Source organism: Corvus kubaryi, unplaced genomic scaffold, assembly GCF_017639235.1.
Source record: "Corvus kubaryi isolate FWS band 111438036 unplaced genomic scaffold, C.kubaryi_AGA036_p1.0 37384, whole genome shotgun sequence".
In the NCBI taxonomy this organism is placed as follows: domain Eukaryota; kingdom Metazoa; phylum Chordata; class Aves; order Passeriformes; family Corvidae; genus Corvus; species Corvus kubaryi.
The window spans coordinates 3,374,124-3,386,776 of record NW_024581126.1 but is presented as its reverse complement, the minus strand read 5'-3'; the positions used below and the strand labels follow the sequence as shown (position 1 = coordinate 3,386,776).

General features: G+C 36.0%; 1 protein-coding gene across 6 annotated transcripts in view; it reads left to right on the top strand.

Annotated features, from left to right (window-relative positions):
- The window catches only part of ELP4 (elongator acetyltransferase complex subunit 4), a 136,603-nt gene that overhangs the window by 54,399 nt on the left and 69,551 nt on the right, over window positions 1-12,653 (top strand). For 4 of the 6 annotated variants that reach the window (XM_042035522.1, XM_042035516.1, XM_042035520.1 and 1 more), the window contains 2 exons: window positions 3,973-4,081; window positions 6,782-6,888. In XM_042035522.1, coding sequence (XP_041891456.1) covers window positions 3,973-4,081; window positions 6,782-6,888 — 216 coding nt within the window. Of the gene's footprint in view, window positions 1-3,972; window positions 4,082-6,781; window positions 6,889-9,357; window positions 9,441-9,610; window positions 9,691-12,653 lie in introns of those variants that run through there. The other 2 variants (XM_042035519.1, XM_042035518.1) reach the window with 2 other exon arrangements.

The following is a 12,653-nucleotide window of genomic DNA, read 5'->3' as shown; positions in this document are numbered from 1 at the left end:
TTTGTAAGTAATGTTTTAGGGGATGAAACTCAAGTAGGATTCAAGGTGTTCATTCTTAATTAAAGGTTTTAAAATAAAACCAGTGATGGGATTATATTACCAGAATGTAAAGATACAGAAGTAGCCCTCTACAAAAATATAGGCCTAATGTCTCTTTGAAAAGAGACATGGGCTTAAAATACCTTATTTTCAATGCAGTAAGTCCATATTAAAATTATAGTAATGTACTGATCAGAATACGGATGCAAATATGTGCAAAAAGTCCATGTGATTCAGGTATTTATTATATAGGTGGTAATTGTATCTCATTGTAGATCTTTAACATGAGTGTCTTATTTTCCTGTTACATTTTGAGATTGTTTATATGTACTATGTACAAAAGTTGAACCTGTCCTGAGAAAAATTTCCATTCTCTGGCTTTTTTTTTTACTTATGCAGTGCAAGGACTGAGAATTTAAATATTTTTATTACATAAATTTTGTGAGGTTTTTCATTTTTTAAAAACTGACAAAGTGAGAGGGCGTATCTCTGGGTGTTAGTAAAATTTTAACAGGAAATCAGAGAACTAGAAATTAGAGCAGAGTAGAAAAGACAGATTTTTTTCCTAATACAGAATCCAGATGAACCAAGATTGATTTGATTAATAGTAGTAATGATAAAATTGTGGTACATTAAGAACTCAATCCAGTAGAAACATACAATATTAATTTCAGTGTGTCAGTTTGAGCATACAGGCTATGCATGAATTTGTGTTGGTAGAGTACCATGCTTCATACTCAAACACAGAACATGATACATTTTAAACTGCTTTTTTTGTAAATAAATATTTTTAAACATGCACAGATAATTACTCAAAGGTATGTACCTTCTGGAATTGAATTAGTAAGACAAAGGAATCTTCTTCCATAATTGCCCTTCCCCAAAGCAGGTTAAACATGTACAGTTCCCATTTCCATAGCCAGCTCACTACATGGATTTTCTTGACATGTTTGAAAGTACACTTTGGTTGAACCCAAATATTGCAAGTTTGCACTTAAAATGTCTGTCTAAAACAGTAGCACAAAAAAAAACAGTTACAAAGGTAAGATATAGAATGGATGCCCAGCCCAGCCTGCACAACAGGATTGCTACCATGTTGTTAGAATAATTATATTTTGGCTGAACTAACTAATTTAGAAAAACTGCAGTACATCTAGCAAGACTGAAAACTTTCCAAGACTGGATTGGTTTTGGGGGTTTTTTTCCATTTTTAGTATAATTTAAAACAATACCTCTTCTAGCTGCCAACAAACTCTTTCCCTGAATCTCACCATTCCTGGCTTCCCTCCTAACCATGTCCTGGCTCACCTCCAGAGCTGCCAAGTTTATGCCAGAAGCAGGAGGTAGATTTGTATGGGGCTGGAGGAAGATCTGGAGCTCTGTTAAATTTTCAAGCCCAGATGGGGCAACATGATTTGTGTTTATGTCAGTATGCCATACATCACAACTATCTGTGTGCTGACGTCAGCTTTGATTGGACATTAATGTGCTGAACACTGCAAACTAGGAAATACATGATAGATACAGATCTATGGCAACAATGCCACATAAGCAAATGTCTGTTTGGTGTGGCAATTCACTGTGTAAAATATTTCCCGAGATACACTGCATTAAGCCAGGGGAATATTTTGACACTTTAAAAACAAAAACAAAATCAACATGGGCAAAGAGAGTACTATTTCAGAAAGCAAATCCTTTCAAAGGAAGAGCTGAAAGCAACATGTTAAAGTATGTATCATCAGGCAAATATTGAAATGTTGTCTCTCACTTGAATCTTTCCAGAATTAAAACCAAATAGGAAAGATTCTATTCTTATGATTTGCAGGACTGTCAGTGATGAGGATATGTTGCTGATGGTTGAGCATCTTTCTTTCCACAGTTTTTGTAACCCATTGTTATCAAAACTGGCAAGCAAAAACATTAGTGGGCAGCAAATGTTTTTTTCAAATGATAGGATATTTTTTCTGTATCAAGAGTTTGTTTAGCTTTGTTTCCAGGAATCATCAGTGTTTATTTATTTATATGAAAGTTTTGTATTTCTTACTTATACAAATAGCATGCAGCAGCCTCCTCAAGAACTGGCAAAAGATGGTAATTTCTGGTCTGTGGATTTATAGAGGTCACTGTCTACTTCAGATTTATATTTATACTGTCTTTATGTGATTACCCCCATAGAATAATGTGACCAAAAGATTCCATTAAAATATAATATATTGTCTCTCTCTTCCTAGAAGAGGAAGTGATTTGCAAGTCAGCTTTACTATTTCAGGGGCAGATATAATAGCAAAGTCTAGGGATTGGTGTGTAGGCAGTGTTCTTTTACCTCACATCACTTCTGTTATTCCTCAGAAAGGAAATTCTGTAGTATAACACTACTTTATCATTATCTGTCATTGGACTTTGTAGGTAAAGTGAAGGTTCCCTGATTCCATGGGGATGGATGCTCTTGGCCTGTGCACAAGTAGTGGCTCTGAAAAGAGACCCCTCCCCAGGATTTGATGCCATCTGGCCCATAAGGTGGGGAAGGGAGGGGGTGTAAAGGTACCATGGGATCAGTGGATTTAGGCCTGGTAACCTGAGCAAATTGGGCTGTGCAGGCCACAACTTCATGTACTGGTCAGAAAACAGAATTCAGTTTATTCCTTGACAGGACCAGGAAATTTTCATCTTTCGTGTCTGCTTTGTAAGCTTCTCTGTGGCTAGAAAATAATGGTTATTGAAATGTGGGTTCACGAAAGCAGTTGGGGATATTGATCACCATTTTAATAAACCTGAATGTCAGTACAATGCATGGACTATTCTAATATCTCTGGAGATGTTTTTGTTTCTCTGCTCCTAATTGATAAATTGTTATTATGAAATAGTTTACCAGTATTTAAATTGACCTTTCAGAATAAGCATCAGTCATATAGTTTATGAAAGAAGTTCAAAATGTACAAAATACTTTAAAATTAATAGAAAATATGAAAGTATAACATGGGGCTACAGAGCTAATTCCTTATAATTAGAATGGGTATTTTGAGGTGATTAGTCTTGATACCCCTGAAGGTTTGATGAATGTAGCATCTACAACCACCAAGAACATGAGTTTAATACCAGCTGTCCAAATACCTTTAAGATAACTATTTCTTATCTTAAAGAAATATTTTGCTTTTTACCACAGATGTGTTTCTTTTATTTCTCATTAAATACTGACATCATCAAAGCATTTAAGAACATTTTTTCTGACTTACCTCTGAAGATCTGTTGTGACCTTTGAATGTCACTTTCTGCTATGTAAAATTAAGTAAAGAAAACCATGTGGAAAACAGCTTATTTAAGGCATATGACAGTACACTGTAGCACAAGACTTAAGGCATCACTTAAAAATCACACATATATTGAGAAATGGTACTGCTGCTTGAAGCTTTAGATTTGTATGTTGTGTAGAGAGAAACTTTTAGAGAGGAAAATGCTAAGAAATTACTTGAGTTTTCCATGTTTATCTGATAGCCACAATGAGTAATTGTGGGGGTTCTGCTTGCTCAAAATATTAGACATGATATGCCTAAGTGTATTAAAACCCAAGGTTTTCAGAACCCAAACAAAAACTGGGCATCAGACTCAAAGGAGAAATCAATGAGAGATAAGCTTATCACATGGCTTGTAAGTATCACTGATGTGAGCAAATGCTTGTTATGAAGATGTAGGGAAATATTAATTTAGTGCTAAGTTAGCCCTTTTGTGGTTTATCCTTGTCAAATGTCTGTTTTCTTTAGACAGATATTTTAAGTCTTTCTTTTTTTAAGAAAAAAGCCTTCTAACATAATTTCTAAGTATTGATGGCCTATTTTCCCCCCACAGTTTGTCATTGAGAAGACCAAGGCTTACTCTATGAACATTAATTACCTTTTTCATCACATAGGATGTGTATTTTGTTTCCATGTCTTACAGAATAAAGCAATTATGGAACGTGTAACAAACTTGTCAGATGTGGTAGTTGGTCTTGAATCATTTATCGGCTCTGAGAGAGAAACCAATCCATTGTACAAGGATTACCACGGTAAGTTCTGTCTTTAGCAATGCAAAAAGTCTGCCCTGAGTGTTTCTAGGGCACTTAGCAGCTCACCCTCCAGTTGGGTATCTGCTATAAAGCAGCGTTTGATTTCATTTTGGAATATACCTCCTAAATGCTTCCCCTTGCCTAACCAGTCTTGAGTTAGGAAAATTTTCAGCAAAGTGCATTAAGGCTGCAAAGGAAACATGGCAACTCCTTGCATGTTGTCAAGCCGCATTACTGAGGCATGGCTCAATCAGATGTACATCTCAACAGGCAGGCTTTGGGGAATTCACATGCAGGGGAGCCTTGGCAATCATCTGACCAGCGAGCTGAACTTGTCATGAAATCAATACTTTTGATCTGCCAAGTTTTAAATTGAGAACACGGGAAAACATATATTATAGTAAGGTGAATAAACTGCTAAATTATGTGCTAGATAAACTTTATCTAAAAAATAATGTTCTATTTCTTCAGCTATGGGGTACAGCACTTGCTCATTTAAAGATATGAATGTGGGTACATGTGGCATGTAAAATATGAAACTGATTTTGGTAAAAAGTCATGTAGCCTCTCAAGTGTTTTATCTTCAAAATGTGTAATGGTGCTTAATCTTGCATGTAGTTTCCCAAAGATTTTTGTTAGCTGTTGCAGCAGAACTATTTCAATTTTTAAAATTATATTAGGAGTTATGCACAGCCAAAGCAGTGAATAACAGTTTTAGCTAATCCGGAGCAGTGCTCAGAGTGTGCATAAATTACAGCTCTTATTATTGTGATACTACTGTAGTTCCATGGAAACCTTTAGCTGAAAGTAAACTGCTTATCCGAGACCTGCTGTAAACATATGGCAGTGGCAGTGTTTTCCACAGCAGAATGTACAGAGTATACAGAAAACAAGCAAAGATGGTGTTGAGACACCACTGTGTGTATGCAAGCTGTAATTAATAAATCAGAGAAAAATCCTTCTGACTGTGAAAGTAGTGCACATTTCATTATCTGAAAAAAGGTGAATGAAAAAGAAACTGTGAACAAAAGCTGGAATAATTTGCTTAATTATTTTTCCAACTGTATAATCGTGATACAGCCTTTGTTTATGCTAACATAATTCTGTCAATTTAATACTCCTTTTCTCAGTCCTGAAAAGATCCTTTAAGACAATGTGTGTTTTAGCATTTATTTCCTGGTTTCCTATAAAAATGTATGCTAAGTCATTTTTGGTGCTATTTAGTAAAAATTATGTGCCAATATACATAGCTTTTGAGATTTGAACAACCTTAATTTGACACTCTGAAAAGAGATATTTCTAATGTTTTTAACTTTTTGTATTCTTTTTGCTTAAGAACATATTTTAAGGTATTTATTTACTGCAGATGATGAAAGATTTTGACATTACTCAGAAGAAGTTTGATTACATTATTGCATTATTTAATGAATCCTCCTTAATAGTTTTATTAAGCTACCTGCAAATTTAAATGTTTGAAAAGCCACAAAATAACAAAATAATTATATAGATGATCCCTAAATAAAATTTCTAGGATACTGTATATAAGCAACCCTGTGTTAGACCTGCTGTTCCTGAATATTATTATATATTAGATTTTGTACTCAAAAGCCTAACAAATAATTCTTCTAATTCACTGAACAGGAGGCAGAGATAGAAGGTTTAAAACTATAAAAACGCTTTTCTAATATTGTCGGGAATTTAATTAGTGCCCATAAAAATTATGCTTTTTGAAGTATTTCAATTTTAAGAAACTTCCTTCAAAAAAATAAATAAATGCCTGAAAAAATACTTGCCTTATTTTAATTAAGGGGTTTAATGTTTGGGGATTTTCTCACAGCTGCCGTTTTGAAGTCAGTTACCTTTTCTAAATGTTCAGTATTTCCATTTAGACGCTGGCTTTATGAATACCGAATATAGGCCAGTAATTGAGAAGCCCTGTAGAATTTTCCTGGTTTTCAGATGTAGAAAATCACCCTTAGGTTGTTCAGAGACTATATTAGGCTGCACAAAAACCATCCAGCGTCCTTGTCAGAAAAAATCAGCTTGAGTTGCAGCTGACAGAATGCAGAGCTTGCAGTGCACCTAGTGCTGTTAAAAACATCTGAGCAGCTATAGAAGCCTGCTGCAGGAAGAAAATGTATTTCTTCTGGGGTGGCACAGGGGTTAAAATTTATTTAAAAGTGTGATCTAAATCGGGATTTTCCAGAAACTTTTTTCAAGTCTTTCTCAGGCCACAAAACGAAGGAGTTCTCATTAGAGCTTCAGTGGTTATCAGTAACCCATAAGCCTTGTTTTGCTGGCTGCTTACTGGTGCATTTAATAAAATAAAGATCACTCAGTGGTGCCGTGGGCAGCATGCAAGGTGATAGCCATATTTGCTTACTGTAAATACAAGAGAAAATCACACACAAACCGGCTGTAGTTTTGACAAGTATTAAGATCGCTCTTTACATCTGTACTTCTGTACCAAAGTGCAATTAGTTTTCCTCGCACAAGGATTTCTGTTTATCTTATTCTGCTTGATTACTTGAGCATAATCGCACCGTTTGCTTCATTGCTCCTGGTAGTAAGCTCCAGTTTAAAAAGGGGAGGATGAGTGTGTGTAAATATACAGAATTCTGCTGTAAGACTCTAATTTATGCATCTGGATGACAGCGTTTTCTTAATTTTTTTCCCTCTTTTACTCTTCCTTTCCACAAGGTTTGGTTCATGTACATCAGATTCCTCGGCTTAATAGCTTGATCTGTGATGTGTCAGACACGAAGGACCTTGCTTTTAGATTAAAAAGGAAGCTGTTCACCATCGAGGTAAGAGAAACATTGTTTCACTATTTAGAACCCAAAAGGTGGAGCTAATCCCATCTCTTATGTTTCGTTTTGTGAAATACATAAAATATGCATCAGATGTTGTAAATTCATTTCACTCTGGTTTTGCTGTTCAGAACAGTTTTATAAAATACTGTAATATGCCTTCTAATTAAAAATGTCTCATTTGCTGCACTAAATCAGTCTGCTATAAATACTTTATTTTGGTTTAAAATGTACATAGAAAGTAGGCCACAACCTTCAATAACAAAGCGTGACATGTTTCTAAGGATGTCAGGAGCATATTTAATTAAATGTTAATGACTTGCTCTTACTTGTGTTAGTGGGTGGGAAAGTAGCTACGTGTTATTACTCCAGTAGAGGGATTTTAATGTATAATGTTGCCTAAAATTGTGTGTGGTATGGGGGATAAGTGTCCTTATCAGTATTCAGAAACCATTTTCTTTGCATTACTGGAATCACCTTTCACTCTTTTATGTCATTTTAAATACAGTATCATTTACACTAATGTCCTTAAGTAAATTTCCTACTAAATTTAAACTTTTTTCTGTGACCTTTATGCAGACAGTCCTGATAGAAGGCAGTAATACAAAAGATGTATTTCATTTTAATCTTGCTAAAGAGCAAATGAACATAGCACTATTAAGCAATTAGAGCTGATGTATTTATTAACCAAGTAATGCTTAGAGATGGAAGATGGCTTTCAGGGTGATGTGATAGTCATCGGTACAGTCTGGGCAAATTTTTTTTAACAAAGACATAAAACAGCCAAGCATCCCTGACAAACCATTTTGTTTAATCTCTTTTCAAATGAAAAGCTCTTAAGCAGACCACTTGTCTTAACTGCTTGAAACCATAAAAAGAGAGAATTGCCACCAATAAATTAGCATATTTTTTACTCCATCACCAAATGCTGGTCAATGTGGCTTGGCACTGCTTTGGTGTTTGGGACTTCACCCTTAAGTGACCACTTTGGCCCTTATTTGACCCTCTGCCCTTTTTAGCTGGCCACTTGATAAGGTAACTTAAGGGTTCTCTCTCTTCACTGCCCCCTCCCCTTCACAATTGCAAGTAGCCCTAACCTATAAATCATTGAAAGGGCCCTATCAAGTGACAAATTAAGGTGCCCTCCTCCTAATTAATGGTCATCAATGTCTTTAATTATCTAATCCTATTGAGAGTAGTTAATAGTTAATCAGACAGCCAGTTCTTCACGCAGGTCATCTCTGCGTGAGTGCTAGAAGTTTCTCAACTAGAGGTATCCTCTTCAGAAGCCACTTAAAGGCAAATACATGAAGGAGGGCTTTTTTCCCAAAGACAATTCCTTTATAATGTTTGTCACTTTCCCAAGAATGCAGTTAGTGAAACAAGGCATTGTGAGGTATTAAAGCATTTTAACAACTGCTGTTGAGCAGTACAGTAGAAACAAAACCCTTAATAGTCTGTGTTTGGTTTTAAAATACAAATGTTCTCACTGTTTTCAGAGGTGCAGAGAGGCATGCACCCTCATTTCACAGCGCAGTAAATTCTCATTTATTGTAGCTATGAATTAGGATATTTGAGGGGTTTCTCATCACTATGAATCCTGTCTCAGAATACAATTTTTTCTGTTGGACGAATTGGAGATTCTAATCTGTAATGTAACTTGGAAGGAAAGAAAACCCTTAGCAGGAGGCTCTGTAAAAAGAATTGAATTAGCCATGGGGCACTGGAAACAGGAGAGAAGTGGAACTCTTGAAACAACCTGTTGCCCTAGACATGCATAGATGACCCACTTGTATAATTTCTCCCTTCGTTGCTCGGGTGCAGCCCCCTTTGGATAACTTCAGGTTTTGTTAGAGATATGCTTTCTGTAAGCTGAACTGACACAAACTATCCCTTTTTGAACATGTTAGATCACTGTCCTACTGTGATCTTCCTGTACACGTTTCACTAATCTATAATACATATGTTTTTCTTCCTCATACTGTTAGGGAAAGCAGACTTCAGCTCGGCTGACTAGAGCAATAAGGGCAATGAGAAAACGGGAGCAAGGGAGAACCGAATTATGAGAGGATGTGAATAAGGTCTTCTAAAATGGGTTTCTAGTTTCTACAGTTAGGATGTGATGCATCAGCAGTCAGTCAGCACTGGTTCTGGGGGTAGAAGCATAAAGCAGCATTACAGTGTGCATTAAAAGCAACAGTATGCTTTATACAGAGTACAACTAAGTTTAGGACTTCTTCAGTATGTAGTTTAAGTATGAAATGAAAATGTATACTGAGTACCTTACAGGTCTTGCAAAGATTCTGCATACTTATATACACAATTTAGGACAAAAATACTGACATCTATTTGAAATGCATCTTTAAAATCGAATTACATAAGAAAATCTAGAAACACAGAACCTGTGAATTTTGGCAAAATTTCTTCAAAAAGGGTTTTAATCACTAGACCTTTCTTTTTTTACAGTTTAAAACGAGCATGGGACATGGATTTTCTCATCTCTGGATTGCTCACCAGTTAAATAACTCTTTCTAGTTTGGCCCTCACAGGTGAAAAACCTTGAATGTCAAATCCTCTTTATTAGATTGCAGTTTTGTGGGAGGGACTCCACCTCTTTATAGCCTGCAGAATTGTCTAACTGTTTCAGTTTTCCTTGTGTTTTCTTGTCAAAATAAGATTGACTGAAATGTTTTCTAAAGAGATTTTTTTTTAAATTCAGGATGAAGATGGTTTTTTAATGAATATTTATGACTGCTCATTGTCCATTTATAAATTATGAAGCAGAGCCTTTCCAGGAAAACTTACATGTTTATCCTAAAAGGTGCAGTAGCTTTATCAAGCTTTCCCAAATCTTCACACATTAGTTACTAGCAATATACTCTTATATGCAGTATTATCAGAGATCTATCTTATGTGCATACCACTTTAAAGGACACAATTTTGAAGTTAGCCTGTCTAATCCTATTTCTTCCCACTTTGGAATCTTAATTAGGAGGAGATAAAAACCATCATTTGACTAAATTATTGTCTTGAATCTGTAGCAAAAGGTATAATCCGCAATTGGGCCAATTAGTGTACCCCATAGTTAGCTATGCTGAGGCAGGATCTTGATTAGATCTGACACCAGCCTAGTTCCCACTGTTGTTTTGCCAGGTATGATGGTCAGACTTCAAAGGGCTTGAGGCATCAGCAGGGCAAGGTTTGGAGGCCAGCTTAGGTCCGGTCGTTAATCTCTCTGCTAAAACCACAGCAGCCCTCGCACAAAACAAGCTTACACGACACAATCATGCGGTATTAAAGTTTGGGTTGAGTCATGCCAATTTCCCTTTGATTTTCTGATGATTGACTAAAAGATGGCTACATGACTAGACACATACTGAAAGTTTACTGATTAGGTAAGTTCCCCAAATATTTGAAATATTTTTTGATTTCTCAGTTAAATGATATGACAACCCGTTCATCTTAGTGCGACTGTTCAGCAGAATTGTTCTTGAAGTGCTTTTTGCTTTCGTTGTAGCTCTGAATGTAACTTTTATCAACATTTGATAAATTTTGTAGGAACATTATGTTCATAGTTTTCTTTGATAGAACTTTATCTTGGTTGTTCCAAAGCCTCCTGTGTCAAGACCTAAGGAATCTGTGGTTAGATTTGGTTTTATCACTGCTCCAAATTCTATGGAAACATTGTTTATCTTTCTTATTTAGGTACATTTAAAATTACTTGCCAAAAGGGCATTTTCCCTTAATTATTTTCCACCTCACCATCAAGTAAAGCACTGTTCTATGGCTGTGATTACATAAGTGTTCCTTTCTTTTGCAGTCTGATTTGTTCAAATATTGCAGTAACAGTGACATGTTTCCATTCTGAGAAAAGCCTAAGGCTGCTTTAGTATTATTCCAAATGATTGAAATTGCCATCTTGCTGACTTTCCCTTGGGCAGCTTAGGGCCTGTTTACTTTTGTATTTGTTTCACATGTTGCCTCTGAGTTTGGCTGGCAGGACATCATTACCTGGTTTGACAAGACAGTTGGAGAAGATTCATATTTGATTAACTCCCTTTGTTATTGTCTGGACAACACAAACCTCTGAAATCATCTATTTAAAGTTAAAACTCCTGATACACTCAGATAAACGCTTGCAAATAGGAAAGTTTGTGAGGGTGTTTTTTTTAATTCCCTAGTTTCGCTTAATTTGTAAGTCTTCAAGTAACAGTCAATTATTAGAAGTATAGAGACTAAGCTTTTTCCTACAAGTTTTTTTATTATAGTTTGCCTAATAAATAGTTGTTGTGCAAATACTTTTTTTTTGTCAATATACAAGTCACAGCAGCCAATATTTTTTTCTAATGGCTACAACACCTGTGCAGCCCACGATAAAATTCTTTAGAAGCCAGCTCAGTTTGAAGACAAGTGTCATATACAATATAAAGAATTACCACACAGTAAAAAACAAGTTTCCAGAGCTTAAAGTACAAGTTTAGGAGTTTCTTTTCTGAGAGGTGTTTCCTAACAGGAGGGGAAGAAATTAGAGGAGTCCTGTGTCAGGAAAGGGGCTGGTTTCTCAGTGCCAGGCAGATGCAGTATGGTACTGTGGAGCATTCTATACTGCATTTTCCCCATGGTAATTGCCAGAGTAAAAGGTTATGTCTTTGGAAGGAAATACAACCACAAAAACCAGCAACTGAGTCTGTATAGAATTAAAAACAAACATATGATTCCAAAGGCATTCAAAAAATATCCTGTCTTCATCTAGCAGTAAAAGACTGTGAGAAAACTAATGATTGCCAAAATAAGAAATAATTGCAACTCCAGATATTCATGTCTGTTATGTGTCCAGTGTTGGTATTGGAAGATGACTAAAACTCTCTAAGATGGTGATGTAGGCCATTTAAAACAGGAAATATGGCTTAGGTAGCTTCCATCTGAAGTCTCTATATTTCTGACTTTCTTTGTCTTCCTTTCAGTCTTTCTCTTTTCTTTGCTTATGTTAGACAGACTACACTGTGGTAAACTTCTTATTTGCAAAAGGGAAGTGCAAGAGGCCGCTGTTAGGGATTACTTACCAAAACAGGTGGGTGAGACCAAGTCAGAGCTGATGTCTGCAGTGCTTCAGTGTGGTATCCACATAGCACAGGTTTGGTCCTAAGGGGCTCAGGAGATGGCAGCATCACGGAGTGCCAGAAATGGGCTCCTTCAAACATTTCCTAAGTAATTATTCGTCAGGAACAGGTATAGAAACTGTGTCTTAGGCTGTTTCTTCTGGAGGAACAAGTCAACCCTGTCACCAGCACATATGGGATCAGTATATATTTAAAATACACATCCATTCCATACCAACCTCTATACTGAAGTGAGAATTAGAAAGTGGCAATAAGAGCATCACTTCTTTTAGGTTTTTCCAAGAGAATTCGAGGCAGTCTTCATTATGGCTGACCCTAATCTTGATTATATTCTCAGATGTTTCTAAAGTTGAGTAAATTTGTAAATAAATGCATTTGAATTAGTGAACTATTTTTGGCCACTGTTAACAAAAAGAATCAGTGAGCCTGGGAGCTGGCAAAAGGCAAAACACTGGTTTATTATAAATTTAGGTAAAGAGATAGTTCTATAGCACTCATTCAGTAAAATAAGGAAAATAAGCTAATATATGCTACAAGATGCATGTTGCAATGCTGATCTATATATCTTCATATATAGACAAAACAACTCTGTATTTTGAGATTGTGCACTGGTGCCCTTACGAGACTTGACCCTCTGTTAGA